We start from the raw sequence: 17424 nt of genomic DNA on the forward strand, positions 1-17424 counted from the left end.
GGCTTTCGACCTAACCATATGCACCCCCAGATCTGGCCCAGTACTCAATGGGAAGTTCACGACGCCCCACTAGGTAGTGACCACTTCCCTATAAACATTACCATAGGCAATACAAACGTTCCTACCCAAACAGAAAACCTAGAACCAAAATTCAACTATAACCAAGCTAACTGGGACAAATTTCAGGATATCTGCAACCAAGCCAACCTAACCAAACTAGAAAATAAGGACCCAGAAATCTACTGCAAAAACCTAACAGACTACATAATTAACGCAGCCAAAGCATCAATACCTTATAAAACAAATAAAGTTGGCAAACCCTCGGTACCATGGAGGAACAAGGAAATAGAACAAACTAGACGCAAACGTAAAACAGCCTTCAATAGAGCCAAACGCGACCATAACCATATAACGGTAGCTCACAAACTAAACCACAAGGTCCAAAAACTAGTCAAAATAGCTAAAACCAGAGATTGGAAATTATTTTGTGAAGGAGTAAATAATCGCACAGATGCCAGAACAGTCTGGCGAAAAATCCACGCCATTAGAGGCTTAAAACGTCACAAAAAACACCCAACATAAACAATTCAACGAACCCTACCGAAAAGGCAAATAACCTAGCAAACCACTTCTCGGCCATAAGCAACACTACTTAACTCAAAAAAACATCATAAACACAGATCAAAGCTGTTTCACTCCTGGCCGTTCAACCTTAGATAATCTCGCCCGACTAGAACAGGACATCAAGACAGGACAACTCAACAAACAATACACAACAGGCATCTTTCTGGATTTCTCCAAAGCATTCGACATGGTTTGGCACAACGGGCTAATACAAAAACTTAAAAAAGTAGGACTAAAAGGACAAATAATAAACTACATTCAGGACTTTCTAAACGAACGTAAAATAACAGTGGGGATAGACCATACTCTATCGGACCAGTGTCCCCTAGAAAATGGCACTCCCCAGGGCAGTATCCTCAGCCCCACAGTCTTTAATTTAATGATAAACGATCTCTTCGAGGGCCTATCCCCTAAAATAAACACACCCAAATTCGCAGATGATGGAGCCCTCTGGATCCGCACTAAAAGCATTAAAATGGCCCAAAATTTACTCCAAAAATCTCTTAATAAAATACAACAATGGGCTGACAAATGGGGCTTCTCCCTTAACTCAGAAAAAACAACAGGAATAGTATTCAAACATAAAAACATGCCTCCCGCCTCCCCAATCCTCCAGCTAAACAACCAAACAATCAAATTTCAAAAACAAACCAAATTCTTAGGACTTATTTTCGATGAACATCTCACCTGGGATGCTCACATCCAAAACCTAACAACTAAATGCAGTAAAGACCTAAACACCCTAAGATGCCTTACTGGCTCTAACTGGGGAGCCTCTAAAGATACCCTCCTCTCTCTCTACATATCACTAATTAGATCAAAACTAGACTACGGCTGCGCCATATACAACACCCTAAACAACTCCCTATCTAAAAAACTTTACTGAATACAATATCAGGCTCTAAAACTGATTACACGCACCCAACATGGCACCTCCTACACTTCACTTCAGGCCTTAACAGGAGAAATGCCACTAAGTCTACGCAGGGAACAGCTAAGCTTAAATTTCTGGGCCGCATCCCAATCAAACCCTCTAATCCAAAACTTAATAAACCAAAATATCAGCCCCAAAAACCAAGCTCTAGCTCGTAAACACCCCTTACTTACCCCAATATCCCAAAGAATAACAAACTACCTAAATGAACACCAAATTAAAAATCTTAAACAAAACTGCAAACAATCAAATATCTTCACCCCTAAACTTAAAATACCCAAAATAGACACAACACTAGCTAGCCAAATAAATAAACAAACCGACCCAAACAGCTAAAACCACGATACTAGCATACATACACGAAAATTGGCCAAATTGGTGTCACATTTACACGGACGGGTCTTCAGATCCGACCACCAAACACACAGGTTTCGGAGTCCATACCACACAACCAACTAAAACCACACAATCCTTCCGACTCCCAAACAACCAATCAATATTCACGGCAGAACTAATGGGCATGGCCTCAGCCCTCCATAGTCAAGAATCCAAAAAACACAATAAAATCCTAATACTTACCGACTCCCTAAGTGGACTACAAGCCCTCCAAAACAAAAATACCAAAAACCGACCTAAATTAATAAATCTAATACTTAAAAGCTCCAACGACCTAACTAACGCAGGCAAACAAATAACCTTCTTGTGGATACCCGCCCACGTAGGAATATACGGTAATGAAAACGCCGATAAGGCAGCTAAACTATCCCTCAAAATCCCAGAAATAAGCTTAAACCTACCCATCTCAAAATCAGAAATTAAAAGCGTAAATAAGCAAAACATCACCAAAAAATGGCATAACCTATATCTAAACTCAAATAGCCAAATCAAAAAAGTACTCAGCAAACCACTAACCAAACCAAAAATTCTCCATCCATCAAAAAAGATCGACAGAGTAATCACTAAACTCCAAAAAGGACACACCAACCTAAATAACCACCTAAAAAAAATGAAAAAACATACTACAGTTAACTGCCCACACTGCAAACAACTAGAAACCCCAGAACACGCACTCATCCACTGCACACACTACCTAACACATCGAACCGCATTTACAAACCACCCTCAATCTAAACAAGGCTCTCACTCTAGAAGCAATACTAAACCCACAAAATAAACTAGAAAACTTCAAGGCCTTAGGCGTGTTCTTAATCAAAACGGAACTAATAAAACGCATATAAAAACACTACAATCTACCAAATCAAAATTACATAAACACACAAACATCCACCATACCCAGCTCCCTTAGTTCTCCCCCCAACCCCATCGGCATCTATTCCAAATCTCAAAATTCCCAAATTCTATATAAGCAACCCCTAAAGCCCCCTCTTGGGTTGCACACACCACTTTCGCCCCTTTCGGAAACACATTAAATGGCCTGGTCGGGCCCGTGTGCGAAATACGCATCAGTCGGAAAGCGCACGTTAAATCTCCAAAGTAAGTAAGTAAGTAAGACTACCAAAAATGGGCATCCCAGTGGGGATTCAAAATCAATACACAAAAAACCATTGGCTTACTCTTCAAAAACAAACGTATGCAAAATTATACACCCAAACTCACCCTCAACAACGAAGCTACCACATTAAAAAAAGAAGCTAAATTCCTAGGAGTTACCTTCGACCAACAACTAACATGGGCCCCCCCATATTCATAACCTGGTCACATCATGTCAAAAAGATTTGAATCTAATGAGAGCCATAAGTGGCTCTGATTAGGGTGCTGACAAACAAACACTACTCAACATATATAAATCACTTATACTACCCAAAATTGACTACGCCGCTCCGGCCCTTCACTCCATCACGGAAAAGCTAGACAAAAAACTCATATCTATTCAGTATAAAGCCCTAAAAACAGCCCTGGGGACCAGAACCGGTGCCTCCCTTACTTCACTCCAGCTAATCTCTGGAACCACATCAATTAAGCTTAGACACAATCAAACTACATTAAATTGCTGGGCTGGGGCCCAACAAAATCCCATATTTCAACAAATTACAGACAAATACACAAACCTTAGACCTTCCACACTCAAAAAGTTCAAAAACAACCATAACCTAGCCCCATTTTTAACACATCTATATAAACTCATTAAAACCCACAAACTTGAAAACATCAAACACACCCCTCTTTGCTACACATACATTAATGACAAACCGGCTCCCAATACAGACTGCTCACTACACAAACTCTTCACTACCCAAACCGACCTAACTAAAACAGACAAACTGCAAAAAACAAATCATTATATACAACAAAACTGGCCAAATCACACACACATCTATACTGACGCCTCCAAAAATGACAATAATATCACACGCTTAGGAATCCAAATCACACAACCAGTACCCATTACCACAATTTTTCACTATACCAACTACACACACACTACTACTGCTGAACTACTCGCCATCCAATGTGATTATCACTATATCAAACAATCCAAGGACAAAAACTTTCTAATCATTTCGGACTCATTAAGCTCATTATCCCAAATTCAAAACAAAACATCCAAGTCGCGTCAAGATATCATAAACAATATTATAGACAAACACAATATTACCACTGAAACAAACAAAACAATAACACTACTCTGGGCACCTGCACACACTGGAATACAAGGCAACCACTTGGCAGACATAGCAGCAAAACTAGCCACCACACACCCATCACCCTGTATTAACTTCACCACAAGTAAGGCCGAAATCAAAACAATAATCAGGAAAAACATAAAGAGTCAAAATTTCCAAATTAATATTCAAAATTCTAAATCCGCATGGATAAAAGCTCTTTTTACTAAACCTGTTACTAAATGCCACAATTTTACAAAGTCCATCATCACGGAAAAAATTATAAATAGATTGCTCAGTGGCCAAATTAACCTTAATGAAATACTATATAAACAAAATAGACACCCACATCCAAACTGCTCCCATTGCAACACACCTGAAAACCTAGATCATATATTTAACCACTGCAAAACATACAAACAAAGCAAAGTTCAGCTATATATACAAAATCACCACTTTTGCAATTTAGGATCGGGATCCAAATTCCTAGCGCGGATTGCCTTCTCCGACGTCCGCGCGATAAATTCGCCCATATCCAGCCACATATAACCATGCTCGTTAATCCAGCCGCCAACCCAAGCCAAGCCAACTCGCTCACTACTGCCACCCACCCCTGACTTCCGCGTCACCCCCCCCCCCCCCCCCCCCCCCATAACCAAGCAGGCCCAACGTTTATTAGAGTAGGTTTGCCAACCCACCACTTTTATTTTATTATTATTTCATAGTAGTTATATTATTATACTAGCATATCAGCCTAACTGATCACTTTAAATCATAAATCTTTCCCAATAGGTGCTCCCAGTAGATTAGGTTTCTTACAGCGTCATATCCTGTCACTGAGCCTTCTTATCCCATTTCACCACCTTTACTGTATTTCTTTCTTCTTTACACACCTTCATTTATAGTTTTTAAGTTTTTATTCTCAATTCTTCAATTCTATTTTAAGGAAACATTACCGTGAGATAGTACGATCTCAATATTGTCCTGGATCCAATAATGGTGGCGCTGGCAAAAAGCGTCACCATCCTTGGATCCATCTGTAAATATAGATTTATAATTATCATATTTGTTCTTAATTCATTATATTCTTGTTGATTTGTTATACTAGTGGATTTGTTTCAGATTTCTTTAATTAAGTTTATGATAGATCCACCTCTGGCGTTACGAATTGCCACGGCGGAGAAGACAAACGTTCTGTGGGGGCTATATGTTCGTGATTTATTTTAGCAGCCGAAACATGGGGTTTTATTCTGATTCCAAGGGATGGAATAAGAGATGATTATTTATTGTAGAATTCTTCATAGAGGGGATTAAGAACACAACCGACGGCTGGATGGGAGTTATTAGAATGCAATTTAGTAATGTACTGTAAAGATAACTTATTACGACGTTCTTAAAGTGATGGTTCATCAGCCTCCTGATACAGACTATGAACCGGAGACGTTCTAAATGCTCCAAGGCAAAACCTCAGGCCTTGATGATGAATAGAATCAAGGTTTTTTTTACAAAATGATGTCTTTTGGGTCATCCTACACCAGCTGTATAATCAAATGTGTAGGCAAATAACACATGTAGGCAAGTGTTTTATTTACATACCCGAAGCAAAACCTGAAACATTTACTTTTACATTTCAACTATTATGTGTTTCAAACATATTTTCCATGAACAACGGGCGTGTATATTTTAGCAGATGGAGCATACGGCAATATGTCTTCAACAATTGATATCTTTTTCAGACAATCTCCATGACAGAAGCAAGATAGCCCATAAAGCTGCCCTTGGATGAATGCATTTAACATGCCTTCAAAATACCGCCTGTTGTGTAAGTGTCATGGGAGTCAAAATAATTGGATTCCCATAGTAATTTGATCCCCATAGTATTTGGACCCCCAATTTGATTTCAACCAGCATAGTGGTTAAATCGCTTGGCTCTGATCAAAGCTTTAAGAATGTTAATGTCAAAAAAGTTGCATCCCATCGAAGTGAAGGACACTCCATTCTTACAGACCCGTGAGGATCCGGGGTAGAATAGATCTTCAGCAACCCATGCTTGCCGTAAAAGGCGACTTTGCATGTCGTAAAAAGCGATTAACGGGATCGGGTGGTCATGCTCGCTGACTTGGTTGATGCATGTCATCATGTATGATATTATTTACACAGACCGCCGTCATATAGCAGGAATATTGCAGAGCCCTCGCTAAGCAGCAAACAAACAAAAACAAAACAGAACCATCAGTAGCTTTAGTGATGACGTAAATCCAGCTTGGGTATCATGCAGGAAGCTGAGCCAACATAAGTCCCCATGATCCCCAGCCGTGTGGCCTTTCTTCGGTTGCTAATGGCTTGTAGCCGGTGTTTTAAACAGTTGTAAATAAAATTGTCATGATAAAATATGTTTGTCAAAATATAACTTTGTAATCATGACCCAGTTGTATAGCTCTCAGTGTTGTGTCCAATGAACAATCGACCGCCTCCGTGGTCTTGTGGTAGAGCGTCCGCCCTGAGAGCGGAAGGTCCAGGGTTCGATCCCGGGCCGCGTCATACAAAAAGACGTTAAAAGATTGTACTTGTTGTTACCCTGTCTGGCGCTCGGCATTAAGGGGCTAAAACAAGGACTTGTCGGCTCGGAGTCAGTATACTGTGTCTGAGTGGGGTATTCATGTTAAACTGCGGCATGGTATCTCAGTGAGCTAGCACTATAAATCGGCATCAGTCCGGACTAGTACAAGCAGCCACACACACACATACACGTGCATGCACGTCGCTATATAAGTGCAATAATCTTGGACGCGACGTTAAACCCAATTTCACCTTACCAACTCCAATGAACTATCATTGTCTGTTTGCTGTTTTCAGTGTACTTATTGGTCGTGTCGAGTGGACTCTTCTTGTACCAGTTTAGTAAAGCCTGGATGATGACAGGAGGGAACCATGTTCAAAGTAAGTGTTGCCGCTTGTACTTACATAGACTGGTTAATATATACCTAGCCAAAAAAGTAGGGGATATGGTATTCGAAAATGGAAATGATATGATTCGATCTGCTGGGGAGTATGCGATCAAATCTAAGGGGTTGTCATGGGTGGTGTGATGAGATGGTGGCTCACTAGGTCGCTAAAGAGGTCGGGGGTCAAATTCGAAAGTTGCATTTTGCAGCCAATACACTAATATCGGATAAAGCCACACTGGCTTCTGATGAGTCGACCAATGTCAGCTTGACTCATGTTGTTCCACTAATCAGTGAGAGCAACACCAAGTTCATTGTGGTGGGTGGATTTTGACTTGACGTTGACGTACACGTCTGCCAATGACGCCCAAGACCTTTTTCAATGGGGCAAAGGTCAGGACTGAGTACTGGCCATGGCATGACATGGGTGTTTGGCTGTTGGAAGAATTTGGTCTCAATAAACGCACGATGAGCACTTGAATTATCAACTTGAAAGATGAAACGTTGCCCAACACCATTTGCAAATGGTGCAATGATGTTGCTATGATTGAGATACCCCATATCATTATGGACCAACCCCCTAACACGATCATGTTGTACGTCCATAACACGCACATTAGGGCGTCTCCAAATTCGATATCCTCGGTCGTGGATGTCGAAAGTGTATCTCAATTCGTCAGAAAACAGCCCAACGTCGAGTATCCCAGTGCTGACGTTCCCCACACCACTGACGCATCTGATCCAAAAGACGTGCAGGAAGTTGTGGAATGACATGTGGACGTCGTGCCACCTGTGCTGAGTTTTAAAAAGTGGCTGTAAGCGTTTGCTTCCAAGAAAACCATACGCGTCTTCTCACAACAGAATCAGAATGACAATGGTTCATCTGGCACACACCCTTGAATTCGTGCTTCATAACTGCCACACTGTTGTATTTGGGAGCTTAGTTTCTTGTGTGTTTGCGTTTGTGTTTGTGTTGGTGTGTGGTGGGGATGTTAGACACATTTTGTTTCTTCGAGCCACTGCTTCAAAACAATCAGTATGTATCTGTGAAATGAATTTTCTTTCCAATTCTTTCTGGAACAAATTATTGATTTCCTAGGGTTCCAACTTCCCTTCTCCAGAATATCAAATTGTCCGTCCGAATAAACGAAATGTAATATGCTGTTGTGATATTGTCAGGAATCTCTGAACAGAAGACGCCACCGAGATATGAAGAAGTTGTCTCCAAGGAACACAAACCTCCTTTCTTTTCAATAAAAGGTAATTGTTAACTCAAATTATCTCGATTCATGTTACCCGAGCTGCGGTGTTTACATGTCCACTTTCCATAGGAATATTTTGAATTTGGATAAATCGTAGTTTTTGATAAAGTACAACCGGTACAATTATGTATAACAGTCGAGTGTAATAGTTTGAACACATACGAGGGGTGTTCAATAAGTTTTGTAACTTTAATATAAGACCAAGTCGCAGAATATCTTTAGCACTTTCATTTTTCAATATAATCTCCATTCACCTCAGTACACTTATTCCATTTGTCCTTCAAGCTTTTAATATCACTTTTATAGAAATCCGCAGATTTGCCCTTTAACCACGCTTCTGTGGCAGCCTTTATGTCCTCGTCATCCTGGAAGCGTCTTCCACGTAGGGCAGATTTCATTTGCCGGAACAGGAACTAGTCACTGGGGGCTAAGGCCGTAGGGTGGGTGATTTTAACTGTTCGAATCGACAATCACGTATGTGCAATTCTCGACTTGTGAAGCGGAGTATGTAAGGAAATTTATTACAGCGCGTCTCATTATTTCAGATAAGCAGCTCGTGTCTGCCACCTTCTTCACAGACAAAGTCAAGGAGTCTAAGACCATATATCAACAGAAGGTAGCAAGTATGTATAACTCGAGCTTCAATGTGTGGAAGTGCTTACGCATCAAGAATAAAGGGATGGAGGCCCAGTTTTATTTCCCATTTGGGTCGAACATGTTAGTGATGGAATATTGCTAATTAACCATCTTCCCATACACTTTACTAATTCATACCAAAGGATAAAACAAATATAATTTGTTTATAAAGTCATTTGCGTCGTTGGTGTATGTAGCTTTGGATTAAATAGCACTGAAAGTCTTTTTTGTATCTGATAACAGATTAAAGGTATTACATGGACTACCAGCTTCACTTAAAAGAGTTCTGCTCAGATCATCATCATACACTCCACACATGAGAACTTAACGTCGGACATATATACGATCGACTACAATACATTGTATATTTGATTTAAACAATATTTATGTAAAACAAAAGCCAAAACTATTTGAAATACCTACAAGGCCAAGGTCAAAAACCAATGGTACGTAAAATAATAAATTCAGATAACTGCCCCTACTGTTTGCAAGTATACAATATACATTATGACGTCACGCTATCCGCACAGGCCGGAGAACCGAGTTGTATGTTTTTTTACAAGACAACTACATTAGATTATTTACGAAGTAATTATAGCCGTTTATGTAAGTAAAAATATCACGTTCATGTTTTTAACTCCACCCATTCAGGAATTATTCAGAATATTGTCATTTTCAGCCTTGAAGAAGCACAAATTATGGTCTGAACTTGATCCCATCTCCAACTGTACAGGCCATGAGAAAGGACGTAAGTAAGGAGTGATGTGTCTCTTGATAAGAGGGGCACGGGTGGCCCAGTCGTTTAAGGCGCCGCAATTCGCCATGCAGAGTTGCGTCCCTTGGGCACGCCAGAAACTTATGATTGTGGGTTCGAATCCCGGTTTGCCCCGATTATGTTTCTAGGTTTGTCAGCACCATACCCGTGCTCGTGGGTTTCACCGAAGCGGTAAACGTCTGAGACCTGCATCACTTCAGGCTTTCCTCCCGCATTAAGCTGACACGCCGTGTTATAACTGGAATACTGTTAAAAGCGGCGTTAAACATAACTCACTCACTCACTCTCTTGATAAGCCTTTAGTTCCATTGTCAAAACCCAATGAAACCTGATGTGTATGGTCGAGAGTGTTGAAACCAGTAATAGTGTCCCATACACCACCTCGACCCTTACTTCATCGAGGACCCGTGAAGATCCGGGGTAGAATAGGTCTTCAGCAACCCATGCTTGTCGTAAAAGGCGATTATGCTTGTCGTAAATGGCGACTAACGGGATCGGGTGGTCAGGCTCGCTGACTCGATTATTAACAGACCGCCGTCATATACCTGCAATATTGCTGAGTGCGGCGTTATACAAACCAACCAACTACTTCATCGAGATGGGTTTAGGATAATATAGGCGAGAAAACCCTTTCCATATTGAAAGAAATCTCTTGTTATACCGAAAATGCCGTACGCCTGACCCTTACCTCATCGAGGACCCGTGAAGAACCGGGGTAGAATAGGTCTTCAGCAACCCATGCTTGCCGTAAAAGGCGACTATGCTCGTCGTAAGAGGCGGCTAACGGGATCGGGTGGTCAGACTCGCTGACTTGGTTGATGCATGTGGTCTTATCCCAATTGCGTGGATCGATACTTATGATGTCATTCACTGAATTGTCTGGTCCCCACTCGGTTTGTTTACAGAACGCCGTCATATAGTTGTAATATTGCTGAGTGCGACGTTAAACAACAAACAAACACATAATATTATTGAAATAATGCTGACGTCAGCCTATACATTATCATACATTATAATTCATGTTTTACACTGCAGCACAGCTATGTGACGACACAAGAAATTGTTCTACATCTCTTCCTGCGGCTGACAGCAGCGAAAATATAAAAAGTATTCTTGCGCCATTGACAAACATCAAGGATGGGGCCCTGGAGATGTTAAAAGACATATTTGAACCTCCATCCGTTAAAGTAAAATATGTGTTCCTGACGGCGGCTTCAGCTAATCACTTCACAGAGTCTCAAGCCACGATAGAAACTCTTGACAAAAACATTCTTCCCGGTTTGAAGAACTACCTTTTTTATTATTATGACATGGGGTTACACAAGAATCAAGTTGAACTGGTGAGTAGACGGTGATTTGTTGTTTGTTTGTTTGTTGTTTAACACCACAATAGTCCAGCTATATGACGGTGGTCTGGGCCAGTGACGGTATGAACAAAACTTACTCATAATGAACCTCACTTTATTCTGTTTCGTTCGGGAGTGGTGGACGGGACACGGTTAACGCCATGTTTTGTTTGTTTTGTTTGTGTATGATTGCGGTCTGTAAATAATTAAATATGTACAAAGATTCCCGTGATTGACATCATGAGCATCGATCCACGCATTTGGGATATGATGACATGCATCAACCAAGACTGCAAGCCTGACGATCCGACCACGTTACTGAAGACAAATTCTAACCAATATCAGAACGGGCTCGCGTTAGTGCGTGCAAGTGTGTGTGTGTGTGTGTGTGTGTGTGTGTGTGTGTGTGTGTGTGTGTGTGTGTGTGTGTGTGTGTGTGTGTGTGTGTGAATATGGCTTCTGTATGCTGTATCGAAACGAAAATATTTATATTGGAATCTCTTACTTGTCAATGAGAAAAGAAACACAAAAACAAAAAACATTGTAAAATGGCACAAGGTGTTCGCGAAACGCATAGGTGATCAAATATGTGCCTAGAGAAAATTCTTTTACCATAATTTTTGTAGACAATTAGGGTTCTGTTGCTTATGATTTGATCTAATATGGACTTAGGGACCGGCAATTTGATATTCGGGTTGGCTGGGTTTTTAATCGGGAAAACAATTGTCCCCGAAATTTCTTGAAAAAACATTTGAAGCTTCAGACTGTTAAAAAAAGAAATAGAAGCCACCCTAAATATCAAATAGGCGATCCCTCACTCACACACTCTTTTAAACAGGTCTCTGATTGACACTGTAAACTTTTCAGCTGCAAAACTTCAGCAAGGCAGTGGTCAGAAAATACCCTTTTGATCGTTTGCCGGGCCGGTTTTCCTACCTACGATGCTACACGTGGAAGCCTTTGATACTACAGGTTAGTGTACATGTATCCAATATTTACACACGATGTTGCGGCGTTCATTGGATATAAATTTGGACAGTCATCTCCGAAGACCAGTGTTCTTTTTTCGGAAGTATTATTTGTAAACTGCTTTTAATATAGCAATAATACAATGATACATGTAGGTATTTGTTTTACGTATTAGTCTTGATTACTGTAGTATTAAAGTGATACAGCGTTTATCACATTTACCCTTGGTACTCACAGACCAAGATCAGTATTGATCAAAGTGAGAACCTTCGTTAAACGGATCCTGTAATGGACAAGTTCAAGAACTCATGCAGATATTTGCGGCTCTGTTGAAAACTCGGCTATACAACATCCTTGTGTATTTATCACCTTTTCCATGTGGTCATGTTTTCTTCCAGACGATTCCTGTTGAGTACGTTAACATATACTTGTATACGAGTGAAATTACCTTTCATTATTGCTTCCATTGAAGTTTTTTGATCAGGGTTACAACATTCAAGGCCGCAGTAAAGCTTTCAAAACGTTTTATGGTAGACATGTAGAGGACATTTCCAAACTTGACGCACCAGTCACAAAAATGATGTCCGTTGCAATTCCCTAGTTTGACGTGTGGCAAATGTTTCCATGTTTTTTTTTCAGGTGAACAATTTGCTTGCCTTTGCATGTGTTTGTGACGGGTGCCATCGGTGGGGCACGATACGCTCACCTTTTCGCGAACACCTGGTATCATCACTATACGATACTGATTCATAAACACCTGCTCATGGCAGTCGGAATCGTACACTCGACTCTGCCTTTGGCAGATATTTCTTATGAATACAGAAATGGTTTTGTCGCTTTTATCAATATTCGTTTACGAATGTACAAATATTATAAGTTTAGTTTTCTTTTTCAGGCTCATTTCGACTCGGCAGAGTATGTCATTTGGATGGACTCATCTGTTCGATTCACGAAAAATAACAAAAAAGCAATGTTCCAAAAACTAAGAATGACAGGAGTGCTTATGTCACCTGCAAATTTCCCTTTTGCTCAGCACACCTCGATGCATTTGTTTTCCTACTTCAATAGTGACCCTTGTCACTACTCCATGTACCAAGAAACTGAGGCAAACTTTATACTTCTTCATAATCAACCGTTTGTGCGGAGACTTATCATGGACCCGTGGGTGGCCTGCGCGGTGGATCCAAATTGTATGTGTCATTACGGATCCACACAACTCTTCAAGTGTCCTACGCATACTCGACAATATGGGAAGTGTCATCGCTATGACCAGTCAACCATTGGTCTGATTGTTTTGAAATTATTCAGAAGAAATATAGCAACAATTCTGGTCCCCAAAGGTGAATACGCAATCATATCAAGATCAAAGGAAACTGGACCTCGGTACCTAGAAGAACTCTACAATAACACAAGGACGAAAGTGTAGATAAGGCCATACGTTCACAAGAACATTTCGTCATATCAATCCTTGGAAGTGTCTCAGCCAATTTCATGGAAAAAAGGAATGAAGTATTGTGGTCGATAAATCCAATATGGGATGGGTCAATTCTATTCAGTTCCAACGGGTGTGTATGTACTTCTCATGAAGTACAGTAAACTACGTTTATAACAAACACGCTTATAACGAACTGACGGATACAACAAACTGGTCTTTTAGGTCCCGGCCATTCGCTGTATATATGTTGCATATGTGCATATAACGAACTACGGTTATAACGAACTAAAAGGGACAAAAAGTATTCACAAATGTACTTCTGCCGTCTTAAATAGTACATAGTTGATTGCTCAACTTTGCGGCAATTCAGAGTAATTGCAATAACAGCTCCACAATAATAAGAGACTCGTGATGATCCGGGGTAGAATAGGTCTTCAAAGATCCATGCTTGCCGTAACAGGCGGCTATGCTTGTCGTAAGGGGCGACTAATATCATCAATATTATCAAGGGTTAATACTCTCAACGAGTTTTTCAACTTTCTTGGAGATAAAACACATTTATTTACACACCAATATAATGGCTCCAGCTATCTTAGTTACCAACAGATATTTGTCAGATTGTCGGCCATTTTTCAAGATGGCCACCAAGGTCACCAAAGGTCAAGTCAAAGATGGCACTATATCTAAATTTAACCGTATTGGTATGATGTATATTGATTCCAATTTTCATGCTTTTACCACAAATTGCACGATTTTTTTTTATAATATGTCATAATCCGCTGGTCTATAACGGGATGGGGTGGTCAGACTCACTGACTTGGTTGATGCATGTCATCGTAACCCAGTTGAGTGGATCGATGCTACGGATGTCAATCACTGGATTGTTTGTACATATTTAATTATTTACAGACCGCAGTTATACACAGACAAAACAAACAAAACATGACGTTAACCGCGTCCCGTCCACCTCTCCCGAACGAAATAGAATAAAGTGAGGTTCATAATGAGTGAGTTTTGTTCATACCGTCACTCAGCAATAGTCCAGGACCCACTTGCACAAAGCTATCTTTGCGATAAGACTATTGTAAGCCTATGTTAAAGTACGGGAGTTACGATCATCTTAGCGCTAAGATCTCTTTGTGCAAGTGGGTCCAGCTATCACTAAAGTACTCATTGAAATGGAAAAAACCCTGTTTTGCTGGATTTAATAATCGACACATAGCATTACGTAGATACAAAATAATAAAACAACTGGAAAAGTACTAGTCTGGATTTGCTAGTTTTATCTCAGTGCTCAATACAAAATGTACTTTACAGGAGGTAATTTGTAGGCACGTTCAACATTCAAAAATAAAACTAAGTCCAAATTGACATGGCTATAGGCATTATGCAAATTAGCCTGAAAAAAAGTGATCAAAACAACAATAAAAATAACAGCTAAGTTTATGTACATAATAATAATGACATGTAAGTTGTTGTTTGAGAAGGGAATATGTTACTTTTACGTTCTGATATTTTGACGATGATTCACTATCCCACAATGCCACTGACAAATCACTAACCACTGACAAATCACATGCACGTGGGTTTCAAGCACCTGTTTTCACCTGTCGTCAAGGTGTCATAGGTCATGGACATTCACCTTGATCTACTACCACCTGGTTATGCTCAGTTTCACAATAGTCTGTTACGTGTAAAAAGACATAAAAACCTTTGATACGCCGTATTTGTGCGAAGGCCCAATTTGTACTAATTGAGTTGTTTGAATATTTATATATTTTGTATATTAACTGCATTTATTTAAAATCTGAGATCGAACAAACATTTTTTTTCATTTCCGTGAGAACTTTAGAGGCCTTTACATTATCGACTAAGGGACATGGCAAATGGAAAATGTAACGTGTTTCCAGCTCAGCCTTCAGGAAACTGTATTTTTAAATATATATGTATTCCTGGTCGAACTTTAATTTGGTCTGCATGGTATAATGATTTTTCGAAGGGAAGAAGTAAATGGGGGATCTGACTTATAACTCACTTGGAGCAGTGTTTTAGACTAATCACTGAGTGCCAGCTATCAGAAACATTTATGATTACATAAATTTATGAGAAAAATAATATGTTGACTTTACAATAAATGTGCGTTTGCGACTTATGACATTGATAAGAGCTTTCGTAGAGCTTATCTTAGTTGGTGTTAACACATAGCGGAACAGCTGAAGTGCAATCGATTTATGAAAAGTGTCGAGGATGGGCATAATTAGTACTAACTTCATTGTATATTTATGTAAATATTTAACCAAACATGTGTCTTAAATATGTAAATCACATTTATCAATGAAGAGCTGGGAGATATACAATGTTGGTGCAATTTTTTGTTTTAAGTTGGGATACACACTCTTAATATGCCATGAACGATGCTTGGGAAAAATTGTAATACTTTTTATATAGCAGTATATTGTAACATTTGGTGTAACGTATTTTACTGCAATACAGTTAATCTTGAATTCAGACTGATGTTTTGCGTTTCTGAGACCATAGCTAATGATTACGAGATTGCTATCCTCATCCTCACTTGGTTTCATTAAACATGGGGGGGCACGGGTGTCCCAGGCGGAATCCCGGTTCGCCCCGATTATGTTTCTAGTTTTGTCAGCACCATACCCGTGCTCGTGGGTTTCACCGAAATGGTAAAACGTCTGAGACCTGCATCACTTCGGGCTTACCTCCCACATTTAGCTGACACACCGCGATATAACTGGAATACTGTTAAAAGCGGTGTTAAACCCAACGGACAATATCAACATACTTTTAAAAAATTGCTTGACATGTGTAAATTCACCAAGATCTGTCCATACCACTCCAACTATGAACATCAGTGCAATGGGCCACGAATGATTAACGAGTATCATAAAGACACTGGAATATATCTCAAAACACCATGTTAAAAGAAACTGCGAACGTATAAAGCCTCCGTGGGTCATAATTTATCCGTTTGGTTTATTCTAAGGCCTCCGTTCAACTGAATCGACGTTAGCTGATGTCAAGGAGTGCAAATACGAGTGAAATTCACCGCGCCCTGGGCTACATTGTGTATAATTGGCCATGTGTGCAGTAGGCTATATTGTGTATAATGTGTGGGTAGCAGGGCGTGGAGTCATCCCACATCCTTACCTTGTCAGCTTGCTGACCGGGTTAACCTCTTTTGGCATGTTTCGCGACAGAAACACAAAAGAAATCACCCACAGAATCACAATCACATGGGTGCTCCCGCAAATGTCCCACATTCTCAATTCAGGTCCCCAAAGGTAAATACGATATCGTATCAAGATCGAAGGAAACGAGTCATCGGGACCTTCAAGAACTCTTCAAAAACTCTACAAGGACGAGTGTGTAGATAAGCACATACGTTGACGAGGTCATTTCGTAACATCAATCTTTCGTGGTGTCTCAGCCAATTTCACTGAAGAAACGCATGAAACCGAGCAAATTGTGGTCGACAAAATGAATACGGTATAGATTTCTGTTTCTCACCAATTGGCGGTGAGGTAGCCGAGTGGTTAAAGCGTTCGATCGACACACCGAAGGCACGGGTTTTATTCCACACATGGATACAATGTGTGAAGCCCATTCCTGGTGTCCCACGCCGTGATATTGCTAGGATAATGGGGCGATCGATTTATGAAAAGTGTCGAGGATGTGCATAATTAGTACTAACTAAATGTCTTAAATATGTAAATCACATTTATCAATAAAGAGCTGGGAGATATACAATGTTGGTGCAATTTTATGTTTTAAGTTGGGTTAAACACTCTTATTATGCCATGAACGATGTTTGGGAAAAAACTTAATACTTTTTATATAGCAGTATGTTGTA

At 40.1% G+C, this 17424-nt stretch overlaps 1 protein-coding gene across 3 annotated transcripts in view; it reads left to right on the plus strand.

Annotated features, from left to right (window-relative positions):
- The window catches only part of LOC124144337, a 44426-nt gene extending 29571 nt beyond the window's left edge, over window positions 1-14855 (plus strand). For 2 of the 3 annotated variants that reach the window (XM_046513695.2, XM_046513696.2), the window contains exons 2-9: window positions 5919-6004; window positions 7039-7122; window positions 8307-8387; window positions 8935-9012; window positions 9705-9773; window positions 10836-11140; window positions 12014-12118; window positions 13011-14855. In XM_046513695.2, coding sequence (XP_046369651.1) covers window positions 5965-6004; window positions 7039-7122; window positions 8307-8387; window positions 8935-9012; window positions 9705-9773; window positions 10836-11140; window positions 12014-12118; window positions 13011-13541 — 1293 coding nt within the window. In that variant the 5' untranslated portion in view covers window positions 5919-5964 and the 3' untranslated portion in view covers window positions 13542-14855. The remainder of the gene's footprint in view (window positions 1-5918; window positions 6005-7038; window positions 7123-8306; window positions 8388-8934; window positions 9013-9704; window positions 9774-10835; window positions 11141-12013; window positions 12119-13010) is intronic. The other variant, XM_046513698.2, reaches the window with a different exon arrangement.
- The last annotated feature ends 2569 nt before the right edge of the window (window positions 14856-17424 follow it).

The sequence above is a fragment of the Haliotis rufescens genome, unplaced genomic scaffold (assembly GCF_023055435.1).
Source record: "Haliotis rufescens isolate VD_foot unplaced genomic scaffold, xgHalRufe1.0.p SCAF_37, whole genome shotgun sequence".
Classification (NCBI taxonomy): Eukaryota; Metazoa; Mollusca; class Gastropoda; order Lepetellida; family Haliotidae; genus Haliotis; species Haliotis rufescens.